At 36.7% G+C, this 21,617-nt stretch overlaps 1 protein-coding gene across 1 annotated transcript in view; it reads left to right on the top strand.

The window, feature by feature from the left end:
* The first annotated feature begins 1,701 nt into the window (after positions 1-1,701).
* The window catches only part of Sh3bgrl (SH3 domain binding glutamate rich protein like), an 84,341-nt gene continuing 64,425 nt past the window's right edge, over positions 1,702-21,617 (top strand). Inside the window, exon 1 of the mRNA XM_060375752.1 lies at positions 1,702-1,946. Within this exon, the coding sequence (XP_060231735.1) occupies positions 1,902-1,946 (45 nt within the window). The 5' untranslated portion in view covers positions 1,702-1,901. The remainder of the gene's footprint in view (positions 1,947-21,617) is intronic.

The raw sequence follows: 21,617 nt of genomic DNA, 5'->3' as shown, positions 1-21,617 counted from the left end.
CTCCTAAACTTAAGTAATCTTCTTGAGTAACAGGGGCTTTGGCACATGTTTTTTAAGTTTTCTGCACACAGTATGGGTTTATTTTTAAGATTAAAAATGCACTGACATTTGGCTGTCATGGTTTTCTGGGGGTGGATTTCATGTGCTATTTGAAATTTGAATATTGACCCAACCCAGCTTATTCAGACTGATTGTAACCTTTCTAGCCAAATCATAGAAGCAAGTGATCTAGGAAAATTTCTCTATAGAAAAATTAAGCAAATATGACCATTTTAGAATGACCATTTCAGAATACTCACCCCAAAGATAGCTAAAAGTAGTGAGTAACAAGCCTAAAACATAATAATAACTTTTACCTTAGAAAGGTGAGTAACAGTTTCTCCTTAAAAATGTATCAGAATTTTCATCGTTAAGAATCAGCAATTTTCTTTATAAATCAAGTTATTGGTGCATATTCACTAAGACGAATATATGATCTATTACACAAGTGTATATGTGTGTGTGTGGGGTAATGCTAGATACAACATTCAGTCTTTGTGTGATCTATAAAACTGCAAGTCCAGCCACATTTCTTTAACGTATAGATCATGCCCACCAGATTCTCTGCTAATGCCAATAACTGATTGTGTTAATCAATAAATGCAATAATGATAATTGATTGCATTCAGTTGTTTATGTACTAAATATATATATTTTGTCCTTCCTGTTTTATTTTTCATAAATATTTTTTCATTATTTTAAGAGTCTACAGATCCAAACAGTTAATGTAAAACTCCAAAAGGAGAGTTTGTACAGTGATGATGTAAAATAAAATATTTTTTCCAAAACCATGCTTTGATTATTATTTATGATTATAAAGATTTGCCTTGTTATGTGTATTGGGAAGTAAAATTAACAGTAGCCATGATGTCAGTAATGAGGATGGGGGGGGGAGATTATTCTAGTTTACAATACCTGATAATTTGTAGAAAATCTTTTTTGTTTGTTTGGTTTTGGTTTTTAATAGTCTCATTTTGTAGCTTCTAATACCTGGCAATTATGTCTTACCATTCCAAACGCAGAGATTACAAGTAGGACACACAATGGCACAAAGTACTTTCAAAGTACTTTCAGATGCTTTTTTTCTTCTCTGCAATTTCCTCCTTCATTCTAAAGTTGTTCCTGCAAATTTCCACAGAAGGACTGTTCCCTATTTTAACAAAACTCTGAACAAAAATAAAACCTCTTGTGCTTTTTCTGGTTTCGGGACACTTGAAACTTCTCTCTAGCCTTCATCGCGCAGCATTTCAGCACACAATCAATTCCCGCAGCCAACAAAGGTTAAAAAATCACTCTCTTCATTCTTGGCGTCTTAAAATATACAAGGCTTTGATAACGTGGGTTTAAAAAAATTAAACTAGTGTCTGGATTCAACACAAAGCTAGCTTTCAGCTATCTTATTTGCATACATTTCTGAGCAGGAAGTAACACTCAAAACTTACGGAGTTCAATGGGAAAGGGTCCTTTATTCTAGTCGAGTGCAATTCAGGGATCCTTTCCTCCCGTCTTTCTTTTATTTTTCCCTCGCCCCCTTCCTGGAGAGGGAGTAGTCAAAAGGAATTCTTTCAACAGATCTCGCGGTGCTGTTCGAGATCCTCTGTTTAAAAAAAAAAAAAAAAAAAAAAAAAAAAAAAACAATTTAGAAATGATGCAAATGAGCCCGAGTCTTCCGGCTTTTGGGGCTGGAAGCTCATTGAAAGCAGCCACTGGTGGAGGCGGGGCTCCGGCCAGTTCCCCTTCCACCTCCCCCAACCCTCCTCCTCCAACCTGTTTGGCCCCTTGCTCTGTTCCAGCCATTGCTGCAGCTGTTTCCCAGCCCTTTTCAAGACTCCAGCGACCGACCACAAGCCCTGGTTTCCAGGATGGTGATCCGTGTATATATTGCATCTTCTTCAGGCTCTACAGCGGTAAGGAGAGTGGGAGCCCACCTTTGTTGTTTTCCAACAGAACAGTCCTCCTCTGCCCCAGAACCGTTAAATTGCAGAAGTTACACGGGAAGCTTCTCGTAAGAAGACCCAAGCATCGCCCACCATAGCCCCCTTTCTTTCCTTTCTTCCTTTGTTGCGTCGATTTCTCTTTTTTTTTTTTTTTTTTTTTTTTTTTTGTGGAGTTAGCTTTGTTTGCCTTGAGACATTAGTGCCATATTTCTTTTTAAAGGAAAAAGAAAACTACCAAGTTTAGGTAGGATGGGCAAAGATACCTCGTTTAGGGACTTCACGGTTAAAAAAAAAAAAACAACAAAAAACAGTGGCATTCAGGCTTTCAAGAGTGAGATATTTAACCAACATGTTCTAAATGCCGAGTTCACTAGTGCATTTCTGTAAAAGATGGGGGTACTGATAGGAAGGGAGTTGAAGACTCTTGATTACTAGGAGTATTGTAAAACCACTGTAATAGGATTATTTTGAGAGCTTGTAGGCAGGATATAAAACTTAAGGAAAAATAGAAGAAAGTGAGGCACAGTGATACACATGTTTTTGTTGTTGTTGGTGGTCTCCTTGCTGCTACTGCTTCCACCTCTTCCTCCACCTCTTCCTCCTCCTCCTCCATCCTCCTTCTCTTCAGCGTGGGGCTGATTTTTAATGTGTGCCCCCCCCCATTGACTCTTATTTTGAATTTTTCTTTTCCTTCAATAGATTCTAAAGCTCCACTCCTTTATAACTGGTAAAAACTGGGGAAAGAATGTGAGGCAACTGAGTTGCTGCCTCTTCTTAGGGTACGATTTTCTTCCTTGAATCATTTGACAGTTAATTTAGAATAACAGTTTTTAGCATATATTGGGTAAACTGAGGTGAAAGCTGAATGCATACTCACTCATGTTAAATGAAAGAGCCTCTGTTCTTACAGCCCTAGGAGGGGGAAAAAAAGGCCAGCAGTGGCAGGAGCAGATGTGTGGGCTAAGGAATTTGAATGTAGAAAACTCCTCTAGATTTAGAGACTTCGAGATCCTGGGTTGTTTATAGTTACATATAAGAAGATTTGGAATAGAACTGAAGATTATATGAAATCACCAGAACCTTGAACCTTGGACTTTGTCTTTTGCCAATATGTGTGGGTGTGTTTATATTGTTCTTAAAATATAAGGAAACATACTCTGAAAGTTGTTTTGTTTGAAAAAACAGAAATGTTTATTATTTCCTTTGGATGCCCCTTTAGAAGCATCTTGTCTTCCGTACATAATATTCTGATATTTCAAAGTAAAACATGGGTTATTGAATATCAATCTACTATAATACCTCCATTACAGAAAACAGTTGGTTTATTCTTATTAGATTGAAACTCCCAGTTTTTGTGTGTGGTGATGGTGTTGGGGTATGCAGTTTCAATAATGGTATTTATTCTTTGCTTTCTTTCTTTATTTCTCTTCCAGAAGTAAACTCAAGGAAAAAAATGCTTTCACAATTCATCAAGTTTTAGAGTTACATCTCCCTCTCTTTTAGTTAAGACTTAAAATTTCTAAGTACTTAAGACTTACTTACTTACATTATTCAAATAGATATTTGTGGTATTTTGTTTAGTTTTCATTGGTTTTTTTTTCATGAATAATTAAGGATTTGTCCACTGTTGTACTAATTATATTTTTATGAAAATGTTAAAATTTTCTACTTCATTGTGCCCAAATATAATTGTTGTTCTCCTCCTTCCTGTATGGGGGCTGCCTTCCAGCAGCCTAGGAAGTCAAGACTGGCAGGAGACTCAGGACTGGCAGGAGAGGAGAAGCGAGCATGGCATGGCCAAAGAGAATCTTGCAGGGATCCCACACAACGGGAACAGCTGATGGCTAGTTCAACTTTAATACCAGAGAACAAAGGCTATACCCCTAGGGAAGTGGTTAGGGGGCTGCAAGAATAGGTGTACATAATTGGCTGAAACTAGACGTTTCAAGGATGCTTGATTTGCATTACACAGCAAGCTCTTATCCTAAGAGTAGAATTAACATACAGATAAGCACTGGGAGGGGAGAGCTAACAGGGAGCTGTGTCAGAGGCTCCCTGTTAGCTCCCTGTTATCAAGTGTGGCTATGGGAGTCTTGAGTCTGGAGACACTTTCCAGATGAAGTCAGGCAGAGAGCAGGGGACACCTGCAAGGGGAGGGAGTTCTGCCTTTAGCACCAAGCTCCTAATGACTATTGCGTCCAAGCAAAAACTGCAGCTTCAACCAGCAGGTACTTCCAACATGTAAACTTGCAATTCCTTTAAATAGTCCTAAAATAGTACAAAGAAAGTATCTTGAAGGAGAAATCCTTTACATGAATGGGTTGGTGTCTACTGAGAAAGGAAATTTCAGTTTCCAGTACTGAAATTTTCCTTTAAGATAGCAAAAGCATCGTTCTTTTAACAAATGATTTGGAAATTTGGGAGCAAATTTCTGATGGAATCTAAAAAAAATTAAAAAGATACATATCTTTTAGTTATTATATTTCTCGTGAGTATTTAAGGTTTTTTGGCTTTGGGTTGATAACATGTATGTATTAAATGTTTTGCCTGCATATATGTGTACTGTGTGACTTCTCTATGCTCATGGCGACAGAAGAGGATATTGGATCCTTGGAGGTGGAGTTACAGATTGTTGTGAGCCACCATGCAGATGCTGGGAACTGAACCCAGATCCCCTGCAATATCAACCAGTGCTCTTGACCACTGAGTTATCTTTTCATCCCTGATTTTATATTTTTCATGAATATTATAAAAATCAGCAATATTAGGTGGTTAATTGTTTTGTGAGTGATCTAGATCAGCAATAATGGTCAATGTTATATTTATAGAGCAAGACTTACTGTATTTCTCAGCCCAATTAAAAAAAAAACTTTAAAAATGTGTACTCATCTCTGCTCCAATACACATTAGTAGCGCTTGCTTCTCAAGGCTAGAAATAAAATCAAATGTGTTAGACTTTGAAGTGGCTTCTCTGTTGTTTTTGTTTTGTTTTCTTTTGTCTTTTTCCAAGACAGGGTTTGTTTGTGTAGCCTTGGCTATCCTAGAAACTCACTGTATACCAGGCTGGCCTTAACTTAGAGGTCACCTGCGTCTGCATCTCAAGTACTGGGATCAAAGGTGTGTCCCACCACCTCCTGGCTACACTGAATTCTTGATATTAACTACGGTAAGGATTGCAGATGGGGATGATTAAGTTTTCTCTGGCACTACCTTACATTTTCTTGACAATAATCCCATGATTATGGTTTTCTTTTTGTTTCGTTTTTTGTCTTTTTTTTTTTTTTCAGAAAAAGTAATGCAGATATGGAGAAGTTAAGCAACTTCCCCAGTATCCACACAGCCACTAAGCCACAGAGGTTTAATGCAGTGAAAGCTGCTTAAATACAAACTTGTGCAACCATAAAAAAAAGACATGCTGACAGTTATGCAAAGCAGCTAGTAGGCATGAAGACAAAAATATGAACATGACCTTAGATGTTAGGAGAATGAGTAAGTCCCACAGGTTTAAAAGAATTGCCTGGGCATGCCCATATGTGGGAATAGCAAAATAGGGAGCTAGCATGGAAGAGGATGTGTCTATAAGTGAATGTGTCTATAAGTGAATGTAAGTAAGTGGGTTATGTGGCTTATTCACTAAAGGGTAGGAAAGTAGAGAAGTTTTGGAAAGCCAAAACTGATAGATTTTAGATGATGCTCTGACAATTCAGGCCTTAAATCTGTTTCTCTTGGTGAGAACCATCTGGCAAGCATTCAGGTTCCAATTGTCCCTAGAAAACGAATTCTGCATCTTCATGTTTTATTTCTTATCACTTTCTAGATCAATTTAACATCTGTTCTTAATTTTTTTGGGACAGAAACTCATCTCATAGCCCAGGTTAGGCTCACTCACGATCCTCCTATTGTCTTTCAAGTGCTGGGACTACTATAGGTTTGTGCCACCACATCTGGCTTTTTAGTCTTTTATCTGTTTAGAATTGTTTATGTTCACTATTGATGTGATGTCATGTAGGAGCATATGTCTCAATTTAGATTGCAATGTCTTGTAAATTTATATTTAGAAGAAAATGGTATAGTAAACCCAGTGTCTACATAAAACTTAATAAACTGCAGTAACTTTTAACAACAACAACAACAACAACAACAACAACCCCCAGCATTGACCCTTTGTTGAAATTGTTAGAATAAGGAAATATTGGTTAAGTTTTAGTTGGCTAGGAGAATTTTACCCTTAATTCTTTCTCCCAGACCCATATTGAATTCCATTTTATGTACTTTACGCATTCTGTGAGTCTTGGTACAGAAATTTAAAGGGTATGGTATATAAGTGGTTTCTGAAGATTTCATTTAGGGGATGGCATATGCAATGATTTCTCTCTCTCTATTTTATTGTTTTTTTAAGACAGGGTTTCTCTGTGTAACTTTGGGTATCCTGGAACTTGCTCAGTAGACCAGGCTGGCCTCGAACTTACAGAGCTCCATCTGATTCTGTCTTCCTGAGAGCTGGGATTAAATGCATACCCCACCACTGCCTGGCTTTATTTCTCTTATAACTACTAAAACAAAGCTAATCTTAGGGTGGATTCTATGATGGTACGCACTCACAAATAATAAAAACAAGTGAATAAACTGAATACTCTTGATGGGCAAGTCATAACCTACTAGTCATATTATTTTCTTCCTTTGTAATAAGCGTGTAAAGCATCAAGCCTCTGCTCTTTGTCATGAGGTTCTTAAGCAATTTTATTTTAGGTGACAGATTTTTTTTTTTTTTTTGCTGTTCTGTCTTTGTATACATAAATCGAACACTGACTTGAAGCATACTCTGATGCCTACCATAGCTGCAAAGCTTTGTTGGAATGGCATGTATTTAAAGTTATTCGTAAACTAATTAGAAGATCAAAATCAGAAACCACCAAAGGAGTAAACATACTTTCTAGAAACCCCAAGTGTCAAATGCAAAGATTGAATGAAGAATCTATACCTTCAATTTGGTATCCAGTACTTGAAGCTGATTTCCATTGAAATCAGTAGTAAAGCCACTGGAATAATTCAGCCCATCTTAAAAAGGTCTAGGAAATACATTTCCCATCCAAATACTAACCAGGCCCCATCCTGGTTAGCTTCTGAGATCAAATGAGATGGGATGTGTTCAAGCTTATATGACCGTAGACAGGAAACATGTCAGTGGTTGTAGCTCTCGTGCACTTGAAAATGTTTAAAAGTTTAACAGTTATTCTATGGCAGAATGTATTATGAAAGGTAATTGACAGTCATAATCTCAGAAGAAAAGGGTAATGTGAATTCATCTTTAGCATAAAGACTCATTCTGTTGAGGAAGAATAATAGCCTTAAGGTCAACCCTTCTCCCAGAAGCCTAGACACTGTCAGGCTAAATGTTATAATTCTTTGTAGTTACTCTCAGCTGTCTTTTCCTAAAATTGCATTGCACTATCAACTGTGTATCTTTAAATTTGTACGTTTATTATTTGAGAAGTTCATATATGTACTCAATGTATTTTGATCATATTCATTCCCTCCCACTCCTCCCCTTAACTCCTCCCAGCCAGATCTTATCCCCAACCCCTCCCAACTTCTTGTTTCATATATATGTACTTGATACACCCACACCCACACCCACACACATACACACACACACACACACACACGCACAACCTATCAGTCCAATTTGTGTTGCTCTCATTCTAATGGATGTGGGCCTTCCACTGAACATTTTACACCTACTGGTAACTACACCTTTAAAAGAAACTGACTCTTCTGCAGGCAGCCAGCAGCTGTTAGTGGCTTCTCATCTAGGGGTAGGACCATATGAGCCCCTCTCCCATCCATGTTAGAATGTTGATTGGCTTGATCTTGTACAGGCAGCCACAGCTGCTGGCAGCTATGTGTCTTTAAAGTCTGTTTTGCTTCAACTGGATGATCACGGGGTAATTTTGTATTGCGTTTGACTGGTAAAGTTGAATCGATTAGAGGGGATATGTAAGTGACTATTTGACCGTTTGTTGGCCTTCAGTTCTTCCTTGCTACCTACATAGAGATCTTTTGAAAAAAACAATTTAATTACTTCCTCCAATTTAGACCAAGAGGAAACAAACATGCTTTTAGACAAAAAGGCCAGGTCTTTTATGATGACTGCTTTTGTTAGGAGGAGAGACAAAGTGACATTTAACACTTGTCCAACCCAGAAGAGTTTTAAGCAGAGGAATTGTTTTCTAGCTTTATAGTTTGCATGTATGTATTTTAAATGGTTGCAGATTTGTAGAACATAATAAAATTCAAATAAAAGTTTAAAAATACCACAGCGATTCAAACTCTGTATATTTAAAGTGTTCAGTACTGTTGGATTTTTGTTGTCCTTGCACTACTATTTCATTAGCATGGCTGTTCAACATTTGGCTGCAATAATAGGAAAAAAATGTGTTTTTTTTTTATGCTTTGCACATACCAGGTACTGTGCCTAGTGCTTTCAATACATTATCACATTTAATTTAACTCTTAAAGTACTTTGAAGTGCTATTGATAGATCCATTTCTGTGTTTGAGGAAGCTCTCACTGAGATTCAGAAGAGATATTAGTTATATATTGATCAAGATCAAAGATCTAGAAATGGCAGAACAGTTATTACAATGAATACAGGGTGTTGCCTTTAGTACCCTCAGCGTTTTAATTTACATATCCTCCATGTGTAGATTTTGCATAGAAATCACATCTCTATCACACTGAAATTTTGATTTATGATTACAAATACCTCTGTTTTATGATTTATGATTACCAATATCTTTGATTTATGATTACAAAAACCTTTGAGGTCAGCCTGGTCTACAGAATGAGTTCCAGGAGAGTAAGGACTACACAGAAAAACCCTATCTCAAAAAACCAAAACAAACCAACCAACCAAATAAATAAATAGAAAATACAATACTTACAATTTAAGTAAGGAGTGTGGGATAGTTCATTGGGTAAACTGGTAATGCTATCTATGCTGATAACCCGAGCTTGACTTGAAGAATTACCATACAGGTAGAAGGACAATACAAACTTCCAAAAGTTGTCCTCCAAACACGTATCATGAGGTGCCTGCATGCATAAGTACATATTCATATTCATGCACATGTTCACATACAATAAAAATACTTGGGAGATCCTTTTATGAGACGGTTCTCTTCTACAACCTGTACTTCAGAATAAGGTGGGAGGGAGACTAGGGAAAAAGAGAGAGACTAAGGGACAAGAAGGAGTCCAGTAGTAGCATATTTATATGCATACATACACAAATGTGTGCATGCATGCATACACACATAGGCTTTGCCAGGGTTATATTTTAAGTAGTCTTTATCCCGTTTTGTTGTGGCTTAGGCTGAATATTGAACTTCTATGACTTTGATGCTAATTTTACAAAACTTTTTTTTTTTTTTTTTTTTTTTGCTGAGCGTGGCTGTCGAGAACAATTTATCATAACACTGTGGAGTTTGAGATACAAATATATTAAGTTAGAAGCCTGTGTCAAAAAGAAAAAAAAAAAAAAAGAAAAAAAGAAAGAAGAAGAAGAAGAAAAGAAAAAGCATCCCCACCCAAACCCTAAATAAAGGAACAGCAACAAAAACACCTCATTTTGTGGCTTTACATCTGCATGGTTAAAAAAAAAAAAAAAGAAAGGTCGGTTTTTATGAGTCTATGATTAAATAGGAAAGCAGCATATTTATGATTTATAAACTCTGTCTTTATATTCTTTGATTTAGCTCTTTTTGGAAATAAGAAATTATCACAGAGTTGGATTCAAGCCAAAAATTTTTGTTTGGGAGATTTCTAACAATGAGTCAAGACTAATTCACCTTCAGTTTTTAACTACTAGAGAATATTCATCTCAGGGTACAACTACTACCTGAGATTGTTTGATCTGTTTATGTTACCATCACCTCTCATACAATGGTTTCATCACAAGTGTTGCATATTTCTCATTGTTAAAATTATAACAGTATGTATGTATGAAATCAACATTGCATCGTTTTGGAAACCATCATCTGCAGTATAACATTTGGGAGTTCAAATTTAGAAGGAAGACAAAGGTGGATAATTACTTATTGTTTTAAAAATGATAAATTAACTTCCTTTAATTTCTAGCACAAAAGTCAGTTCTAGTTGACAGCACTGTGAAAAAAAAAGACTAGTGGTACAGCTCGGTGGTGGAGTGCTTGTTTAGTATAGCAGAAGCGTTGGTTTTTAAACACTACAAAAATTAAATTAAAAAGTCTAGAAAATAATTTCAAGAGATGCTTTGCTGTCTTTCATGGAGTACTTAAAATATACCTGCATAGCAGCCACAAATGTCCATGTGGGTCATTTAATTCTGTAACAACTAAGTGAAATCAGTATTGAAATAGACTGGCATGGTGGCACACACTTTTGTTCCCAGCACTCAGGGAGGCAGAGACAGGTGGATCTCTGTGAGTTTGAGGCCAGCCTAGTCTACAAAGTGAGTCTAGGACAGCCAAGGCTACACAGAGAAACTCTGTCAAAGAACCAAATATGTATATTATAGATGGGTTTCACCATGTGTCCTAGTATGGGCCCATAACTTGCCTTTTTCTAGCTTTAGCACTGTTAGTGCGGAGATGACAGTTCTGTTCTGACCACACCAGGGCCTACTATCCCTGTTTTTATTTGAGGTCACTCTGTAGTCCTAGTTGCCCTGAAACTCACGATATAGACCAGGCTGGCTTTGAACTCCCAGAGATTCATCTGTTTCCACCTTTCACATGATGGGATTAAAAGAATGCAGTGTGATGCCTGGCCCCATCTTTTTTCTTTCTTTTTAAAATTTTTTTTATTAATTACGGTTTATTCACTTTGTATCCCACCTGTAGCTCCCTCCCTCTTCCCCTTCCAGTCCTGTCCTCTCTCCCTCTTCTCCACTCATGCCCCTCCCCCAGTCCACTAATAGGGTTGGTCCTCCTCCCCTTCCTTCTGATCCTATTCTATCAGGTCTCATCAGGAGTGGCTGCATTGTTTTCCTCCGTGGCTTGGTAAAGCTGTACTCCACTGAGGGGCAGGTGATCAAAGAGTAGGCCAATCAGTTCATATCAGGGAAAGCCTTTGTTCTCATTACTAGGGAACCCACTTGGACAATGAACTGCCATGGGCTACATCTGTGCAGGGGTTCTAGGTTATCTCCATGAATGGTCCTTTGCCCAGATTTTTTGGTTCTGTTGCTCTGCTTGTGGAGCTCCTGTCCTCTCCAGGTCTTTGTAACTCCCCCTTCTTTCATAAGATTCCCTGCACTCTCCCCAAAGTTTGGCTATAAGTCTCAGCATCTCTTGATACCCTGCAGGGTAGAGTCTTTCAGAGTCCCTCTGTGGTAGCCTTTTGTCCTGTTCCCTAATTTTTCCCTCTTCTTCCATCTTCTTTGCTTTTCTGAGTGGATTAAGCATCTTACTCAGAGTCCTCCTTCTTGATTAGCTTCTTTAGGTATACAGATTTTAGTATATTTATCCCATATTATATGTCTAATATCCACTTATGAGTGAGTATATACCATGTGTGTCTTTCTATTTCTGGGATACCTTACTCAGGATGATCTTTTCTAGTTCCCACCATTTGCCTGCAAATTTCAAGATTTTCTTGTTTTTAATTGCTGAGTAGTATTCCATTGTGTAAATATACCACAATTTCTGAATCCATTCCTCAACTGAGGGGCATCTGGGTTGTTTCCAGCTTCTGGCTATTACTACTAACATGATTGAGCAAATGTCCTTGTTGTATAGTTGAGCATTTTTTTGGAGTGGTATAGCTGGATATGGTATATGCCCAGGGGTGGTATAGCTGGATCTTGAGGTAGCACTATTCCTAATTGTCTGAGGAAGCATCTGGCCCCCATTTTTAAGAAACAAAAGGAAGATAGAAAGTTAGCAAAGTCACAGAACTAGGAAACAACTTCAGATTAGTCTGATCAGAAGCTAGTGATATTAATTTCCATGATAATCTACCTACAGTTTTGATACTACTCACTGTAAGTCACTATAATATTTCATTTCTGCTAATCTTGAAAAAATCATGAAAATATTTTGTAACTAATTGGCCTATAACAGTATCAGGCACAATTAATTCTAAGGGTCTTTTGTGTCAAATAGAGAATTTAGAATTCTTCAGACCAGGCAAACAAAGATCTCTTAAGACTGATATTGATCAATTAGAATATAAAATATGTACCTTAGGTCAATATAATAAACTCACCTTGTATTGGCTATTCTAACAACAGTACCATAAAACAAATTCATTTTAGACTGACTTTAAAGGGTGAGGGATATTATTGTTTATTTGACATGAGAAGGCCACTGCATCTTTCTTTGACTGCTATGCTCACCATCTGAATATGAGCAATATAAAATAAAGGCTACTATGGAAGAAAACTTCTATATGTGTTATAACAAATTCATTACTGAAAATTATTGCATCTGATCCCATTATTTCAGAAACTTATATGTAACTGGTCTTTTTGTATTTTTGTATAAGATTTTTTAGGTTCTGAAAACAGATAGTTGAGATGAAGTCTTTCTAATGAGTTTCTATTTAAAAATTAAGAATAGAATAAAGAGGTTAAAATAAAAAATTCTAAGAAATTTTGAGGGAGCAACGTTGCTGGTGGTTGGGGGAGTTAAGTTACTGGTAGTGAGAATTTACCAAATGACAACACAAACACTTGCTCAATTTGAAAGGGTGTAAGTAGGCAGTTTGACAAGATCCAGAATAAGGCCAAATACTTTTGAACTCATGGGGCATTATTTTAAAAACGATGTTGAAAGACATGTATGAAAAAACTGTGATAAAATGATTATTTTGGCAGATAGGTCATTATGATTTAATTTTGAAGTTGAAAAAAAAAGAATGGATCTTATTTTCGCATATTTTAGAATTACTGTTTATATTTTATTTTTATATATTATATTATACTGTTCTATGCTTTTATGGAGACTTTATTTTTACTGTCACATATTTTACTATGCTGTTATATGTTTATATTATGTAGAGGGTTTAAGAGAAAAATGTGTATCACATTGGGAATTTAATCTGATTCTACCAAAAGAAAACTTTATGCCCCAAGGGATCCTAACATTACCCAAATGCCAGAGACTGCAGGTGAAAAACCTGTCGTGTCATCCACATAGGGTATGTCTACTTAAAGTCAGTATTTATACATTTTGTGAAAACTCAAAATAATACAAGCTTGGCTAAATAATTTATGCCTAAATGTTCATGTAGGTTTAGTACAAATCAATATCTAATAAAATTTGAAAATCATTTATTTTCAGAGATAGATTTTCCCCCGCAGTTGAGCATGGAAGTCTCAGTTTGGCTTTAAGGTTTTGCTTTAAGAGTAATTCAAGCAAAATAGTTTATAAAAATACTACTTACTGTATAGAGAACACATCTGAAGCGCAGCAATTGGAAAAAATGCAATATTATATCATGTAGAGGCACAGCCTAAGAGATTCATGAGAAATAAGCAAAAGTGGCCTCTTTAGAGTCTTCAAACATGGATTGCTCTGAAAACAACCAGAAGTAAAAGTTCTTAGATGTTCTCTTAAGATGTGAAGTAACTGGGACTCACCCATCCTTGAAAAAAGGATCATCATTTTAATCATTTATTTTTGTTTTCTGTATATGAGTGCTGTACCTGTATGTATTTATGTGTAGCACATGTGTGTAGGGCCTACAGAGACCAGAAGAGAACATCAGATCCTCTCGAAATCAGGTTGCAGATGGTTGTTAGTTTCTGGATGCTAGAAACCAAAATTGGTCCTCTGTAAGAACAAAAAACACTCTCAGCCACTGAGTCCATCCACAATGGCTTCACAATATTTCTTAGAAATACTTGAAATTGGAATGCTAGGCTCTTTGGTTTTGTTTGTTTTTGGTTTTGTTTTATGGCAAGAATCTCCCAAAGCTCCAAGGCTGAGGGTGACCTTGAACTAAGGTCGTTGAAAGTACTCTGATTATAATATATGCACCACCATGAATGGCTTGTATGTGTGAATCATTTTATGTGAAAGCATATGACAAAAAGATCGGTGGCATATTATAAATAATAATGTTAAGTGTACTTTCCTAAAAATTTTCTTAAGCTATAGAAATTCCTTCTTTCATAGTAACTCTTTCAAGCCATAGAAGGAAGAGGCTTGTATCTGACAGAAGAGATTTTGAGGCTAGGTCAATGTTTGTATTACTTAGATGTATTTTATTAACAGCCTATTGCGTGTTAGAAGTAGTTTGTAGGGCCCTATAAAATGAAACAGAGCCATGAATATTGATTTATTTACTTTCTCTAATTCTTACTATCCAGAGTATAATTAGAATGGAATAGGAAATCTATATATTAGCTGATGCAGCAATAGATGGCATGGTGCAATTCAAATGCAAGTAGGCCACCGATTGGAAATTTATGATTGGTACTCAGAAATGCATGATAAGTGTTGGCCAGTGATAGTAGCTAGAAAGTTAAAAGTGTAGGAGCCATTCACATGATGTTATTTGAAACTATGGAAAAGAACAATTTAAGAAGCAGAAATTACAAAATGAGATGAGAAGAGGGGATAAGGGTACAACCTTGGCAAAAGTTCACACATAGGATGTGAAAGGAACAAGAAAAGAAGGAGATTCATTAAGGAAGATGAGAGAGGTCAAGAATGCAGGCCAGGATAGAGGTGAGTGTTCAGGGAGCATTGTTTGGTAATGCTATACAAGAATTGTGACAGTTGATAAAATGCCATTGCATTTAGAAGGGGGAAATTATTAGTGATCTTGGACATAGTAGTTTCAGTGGAATGGTGAAAGCAATAACCTGGTTGGAAGGAGTAAAGAATAGAATTGTTCTGAAGAAAATGGCATGTATAATTATTCCCTTGCATTTTGACTCTTAAATATAGATTAATGATATTTCTAATTCAAAAAAAAGGACTAGAATACACAAAGAGGAGATATACATGGTCTAATTTTTTACTAGTGTGATAAAAGGAAAGGCTATTTTAACTTACATAGTGAGTAACAGGTCAGTTAGGGATATACAGTAAGATCCCCTTTCAAGTAACAACAATAAATAAATTTCCTTACCATTTTAAGTTTCATATAAAGTATATATTGACTGTGCAAAGAGTTCTTTTATTTTTACTGACCAGATTTACACTGTTTTTGTAAGAGAATAAACAAGAAAGTCACAGTTATTACATAAAGTATGAATGGCTGGACAATTTCCAGTACCCTTTCTTGCCAAACCAATTTTAAATATGGCTCTTTAGAAAATAATAGTTTGCTGGCAGTGCTTACCCTAGTGTGAGCGAGGGCCTGGATTTGATTCCAAGCACTGAAATAAAAGTAAATAAGTAAATAAATCCTGTGTATCTATGTGTTTACACTTTAAATTGTGTCTAAGGGATAGGTTATTTTAGTCATTAGATTTTAAAGTGCAACTATAGCCTGGTGTGGTGGGGCATGCGTGTAGTCGCAGTACTCTGGAAGGCAGAGGCAGAGGCAGAGGCAGAGGCAGAGGCAGAGGCAGAGGCAGAGGCAGAGGCAGAGGCAGAGGCAGAGGCAGAGGCAGAGGCAGAGGCAGAGGCAGAGGCAGAGGCAGAGGCAGAGGCAGAGGCAGAGGCAGAGGCAGAGGCAGAGGCAGAGGCAGAGGCAGAGGCAGAAGCAGAGGCAGACAGATCTCTGTGAGTTCAAGGCCTGCTAAGGCTATAGAGAGAAACCCTTTCTCGAAAAACCAAAAATATATAGTAAGTGCAACTAATGTAATGTTTCTTTCAGTTGAATCATTTATACTTTCATTCCTGATGCCAATGGAGCCTTCTGAAGGCTGCTGAGTATAGGGTTGGGAGATCAGTAAGCTGATGCTTCTGTAACCTTACGATTTGGGGGTTAACTTGGAATGTTGTGAATGAAATTCAAAGAAGATAAAGAGATAATGTAATCATTTGGTATTCCATTTTAGCAAATAGTTAACACTCTAGATTTGAGAGTAAACTTGATAAGGTGGATATATGCAAAACCATATAAATTACTGGAATACATGAGTGAAGAGCCTTGCAAAGAGTAGACATTTTGAACAGATTTAGTTAGGCCAGGTTCTGCCAGGTTCTGCTAATTCTCAGTCTATGATTTGTTTTTGCTGTGCATTTTTTCCTTTCATGCTCTAATTCACATGTTCATTAAGAAAACATTTATGCCAATCACTGAAATAAATTATGGACCTTAGTTCTCAAGGATAAGAAGGGACCTGGAATAAATGCCCCAGACCTTTGGGTGACTCAGAATGAGAAATTATGGTGGTGTCCTTTTAGGGTACTAAGTTATATGGTCTGCAAGTAGGGAGAATATACAAGGTGGTCATAGGCCAAGATACTTTTGAGATATCTCTGCTGTCATTTTGATAAACTCTCACAGAAGACTGTTGTCTAGCTTCCAGTCACATCTTCTTCAATAATTATTCTAAAACTGGCTATAATTAAGCATTTCAGTTGAACTTTTACCCACTTTTGTTGCCATTTCCCTGGAAGGGTACTTAGACCCTAAGTACAATGTTCTGTTTCAGTATTTTTCCCCCCTGTACTTGTAGCAGAGGCACTATTAAGGTCAGTTCTGATTAAGGTCAAATGTTAGCTGCAATGTCAACTGTGGTATTTTTTTTCTGCCAAACTGTTTATGTCAGTTATTTTGGAATTCCAAAGGAAAACAAGAAAGCATTCTTTCATTATCTGAAAACTCCCACCCAGGCTTATCTAGAGTCTCTTCACTTTAGTATCAACCCCTCTGGGACATTTTATATAAATAATTATGCTTTACAAAAACTTGAGGTGCGTCCCTTAGACTTAGCAAATCCTAACTCTCTTAGGTTAGTCTCATCCTGGCTTTTCCTTTGCTTTTCTAAAAGTTACAGGATTTCCAAGTATTTAGTTTTAAGTTTAGTTCAGGTTTTCTACATCAGTTTGCTTTACTATTTATACCACTGCTAAATCAGATAAGGGTTATATCCTTCAATAGAATTTCCAAAGCAGGGGCTATTCTGTGTAAAAGTAACTTTTTTAAATTAAATTTTTATTTTTTATATTAATTACAGTTTATTTACTTCGTATCCCAGCTGTAGATCCCTTCCTCATTCCCTCCCAATCCCACCCTCCCTCCCTCATCTCCTCCCTGCCCCTCTCTTAAGTCCATTGATAGGGGAGGTCCTCTTCTCCTTTCATCTGACCCTAGCTTATCAGGTCTCATTAGGACTGGCTGCAATGTCCTCCTCTGTGGCTTGGCAAGGCTACTCTTCTCTCGGGGAGAGGGGAAGGAGGTCAAAGAGCTAGCCATTGAGTTTATGTAAGAAACAGTCCCTGTTCCCCTTACTTGGGGCCAACTTGGACACTGAGCTGCCATGGGCTACATCTGAGCAGGGGTTCTAAGTTATATCCATGCATGGTCCTTGGATGGAGAAACGGTTTCAGAAAAGACCCCTGTGCCCAGATATATTTGGTCCTTGTGGAGATCCTGTCCTGTCCTCTCCATACAAACTCTCCTTCTTTCACATGATTCCCTGCACTCTGCCCAAAGTTTGGTTATGCGTCTGAGCATCTGCTTTGATACACTGCTAGGTAGAGTCTTTCAGAGGCCCTCTGTGGTAGGCTCCTGTCCTGTTACTTAGACATTGGAAGTAGGAGAAAACAAGTAAAAGTAACTTTTATTCGACCTTTCTAATTGTCATCTTAGAGGCTTACCGACTCCATCTGCTAACCTTGGCTTAGTCCTGAAAGTTTCTAGCTTTATACAATCTAATCTAGGCTTAGAAGGTTTTCAGCTTCTGAGAGTTACTGCTGAATAAGCTCACTTTTTCTAGTTCTTTCTGAATTCTGGCTCGATGGTTTAACTCAGCTGTCTGACTCAAAACTTCGCTCCAAGCTGACTGATTCAAACTGGCTTCTCTTAGCTTCTGAATGAATTTCTCTGCTTGGCCTCATACTAACTTTGGCAATCTGTTCTAATTTTCTCTCTCCTCATTCTCTGACACCTTCTACTTTTTCCTGTGTCTAGCTTGTTCTCTCTGTCTGTAACTTGTCTCTGTAAAACTTTCCAGGTAAAAGTGCCCCTCCCTCATTCTCTTTTTTCCCCCACACATCCCTCCCTCCCTCCCTCCCTTGCTCTCCATCCCTTTCTCTCTAATTTTTTTTCTGTGCTACTCTCCTAAGTCTTCTTTCACTTGTTCCTTCTCATGAGAGTTTGTTGTATCTTATCCTGACTCATTCTCTCAATTTTTTTTGATTTGTCATTTTGCTTCTAAATTAGAGTCACTTTCAAATATGGATGCTTCCTTCTAAAAATCACTTTTACCTTCATTGTTTGGGATTAAAGGTGTGTACTAAGGGCATGTTTGAATTCCAGCCAGAGTAACCACATTGCTGGATTAAACTCCCTCAGCAATTCAGTATGTTGACCTTTGGCCATCCATGTGACAAAAAAGCTAAATGCTAAGATAATTAGTATTTTTTTAAGTTTCCACCAAATAATAGGATAAACACATAATTTTAGTTCTTTCCCTTCTCAACATATTTCTAGCTCAGCTAAATGCACTGATTCAAGTATGAAAATAATTATTGCATTATACCTGGGAGTTAATAAACCATTTGTTCTAGGTAGATGGGCTTTGTATTACAAATAAGGCTGCTCCTTTAGTATAGCATTTTATATATCAATTTTTTTAATAGTACTGCTCTTGGTAGACAAAAACAATGTCATGTAGGAAGAAATCTCATAGATTGAAAGCAATTTGTCTTTTTGTTACTCACACATTTGTTACAAAGGATCCTTGGATGTTTTGGGTCTACTGGATACAAATCAGATTTTATTCTCTTCTATTTTTACAACCATCAAATTGAAAGTAAAATATTAGAAGCATTTATCTAGGCGAGGTCATAGAAGGCCATCCAACCCATCCACGTAAGGACTGCTTGGGAGCTAGCCCAGAAAGATTATCAATTTTCTCTTAGTAAATTCTCCAGAGAAGGAAACATACACCTTTTCATTGGTAATACACTGGAGTGCTACTCTAAGTACCTTCTTTCTCTAGACTCCAGGAGTGGAAATCTGGGTGGAAAGTGAAAGACAGCAAACTCATTCTTTTGTGGGAGAGAGAACAGATTCTTGAAATTAGAAACATGGGACATAAAGAACTATGCACTATAGAAACATTCACCTGCTATCAGCTGAACACATATTTCCCAAGTATACACTAAAATAATATGCAAAGTCTTTTTAAAATGATTGTTGCAAAGAGCTTGCTACATTTATTTTGGAAAAGTTAAAAATAAATTTCTTGATTTTTCTTTCTTCCATTCTGCTTTTCTTTTTACAGGAAGCATTCTGAATATTGCCCATTTGTGTTCAATACATTATGGGTGCACAGCATAAGACTACATTACTGTTATCACATGGTAGTTATTTCATGAGGCTTGCAACTTACTGGATTTAAATAAATTTCAAGATAAATATTTTAAACATTTTCAATGTGTAGTTCTCGAAAACTCAAGTACTGGGCTTGGTTGAATAGCATTGTTAATGAAGAAAATTACAGGACAAGATTAACACCCGGTACAATGCCTTTAAAATGTTCAAATACTAGAAAAAGAGCTATTGTAAAGTTTTGAACTAAACTGCTTCTGTTGTAGAGAAAATACCTGCCTTAGGACTCTAAACTTTAGGTGGTGACTTTTTAAGGCAGGGAAATAATAATTTGTTAGTAGTCTCTCCTATCATCAGTGCACTACTCAACCAGGGGCCCTTCAGTACAGATGGGGAAAGAAAGGAGCTTGGAGAAGTGTGTTAGCCCTATAATGGCCATTTTTGTGTGTGTGTGAAAATTAAAGGCCTTAAACCTGCATCCTGGGGAACCCTAGGTTTCTTTTAAAAAATGAGTAATAATAACTACTTTGAATTTTGTTGAAAGAAGGAAAAATTTCCCCGGCATAGCAACAATTGGTTAAAATTGTTAGCTGAAGAAAATGTCTTTCCCCTTTCTTTGTATAAATTATAATTTTGCCTAGGTTTTTAGTCATTCTAGATGTGGTTCCATAAGAACTACTTGAGTTACTTGTTTGTTTTTTTTTCTTTTTTTTTTAATATTAGCACAGAGCGGAAGCCTGTTTCATTTTCCAGTATAGGTGAATTGGTCTCTCAAGGGAATATAGTCTCAGTCTCCCTCTCTTACTTCCTCACTCTCTCCATCCATTTATCCCTCCCTCTCTATCCTCCTATTCCCCCTTCTTCCTTTTTCTTTCCTTTCCTGCCTGCTTTACTTTTTTGACTCTTACTGTTTTTTTTTTTTTTTGTAAGAATGCACAGTATATGTAGGTCCAGTGGTCATCCGAGAGACAAGGACAGAAGGAAGAGAATGGAAGGAAGTTTAAAGCCAACCTGGTTTACATAGCTGAATTCAAGTACATCTGGAGCTACATAGTGAGATTGTCTCAAAAACAAATAGTTTTTAAAACATGAAAAGAGGACTGGATATGTTCCATCGTCCTTTTTTTGGGAAGCCTCAAATTCAGTCCCCGCAGTGCATGAAGGAAAGGTACAAAAGAATGCACAGTGATTTGTGGTTAACTGAATGTGACATTTGATACAAAGTTTTTGTCCTAAAAAATTATAATTTAGGAAAAAAATGGCACTAAAGTAATTATACAGAATTGAAACTTTAGAAATCAAGCTGCTGTGTGGCCTGTGACAGTGGTATTTCCAAATATGTGTTTCCTGGAAAGAGATCCCATGTTTTTGGAAATGGGCTGCATGTTTTTTTTTTTTTTCTCATTGTTAATCTATTTTTTGCATGTTTTCTTTCGCCTCTTCTATTTCTCTTGAATATGTTAGCTAATATTTTATCTCCACAATATTAAATATCTTCTCTTGATGAGTATTGTTAAGCTATCTTAAATACATCTGTGGTAGGTCTTACTCTCTAGACTATCCTGAAATGATTTTTAAAAATGTGAGTTTCTTCTCTACATGTTTCAAATAAGCAAGGTAATTTTCTTAAGTTGTGGATGGATATGTGTGTGTATGCTCACACACAGGTAATGTATCCTGAGTTGGTGAACACATGCTAGACCAAGACTTTCTTTTCATAATGCAGAATTTATTGAATAGCAATTATGAGTTTAAAATCGTCAGATAATCTGACTACCTTGGCAATCTGGCTGAGGCAAACACTCATTCTTTTATTTGAAACTTAATTATTAATATTAACTCTCATATCTCACAACATAGAGTAAATCTGTTTATCCATCGTCAGTCTGTGTATATGTATTTGTCTATCTTCATATATGTACTTTACAGTGAAATACAAGTAAAGCAATCTTTAAGAGATTTCAGTAGTCTGATAGAAATACAAGTAGAATCTTTGTTGATTAATCTTTGTTTGATAAAGGTTGGGCTTACAAACTTTTGGAGTAGGTGATATGGGTGTCTTTTTATCCCGAGATTATTTTAGTACTTTTGTTATTATTTGAGAGTTTCTTACACAAATATACTAGGTTTTGTTTAAATCTATACCTCATTCTTTTTCTTCTTTACAATTCCTTCCCTATCTTCTACTCCCACTTT

The sequence above is a fragment of the Meriones unguiculatus genome, chromosome X, assembly GCF_030254825.1.
Source record: "Meriones unguiculatus strain TT.TT164.6M chromosome X, Bangor_MerUng_6.1, whole genome shotgun sequence".
In the NCBI taxonomy this organism is placed as follows: Eukaryota; Metazoa; Chordata; class Mammalia; order Rodentia; family Muridae; genus Meriones; species Meriones unguiculatus.
Note: the sequence above shows the minus strand (reverse complement) of the source record. Positions and strands in the feature narration are given on the sequence as shown.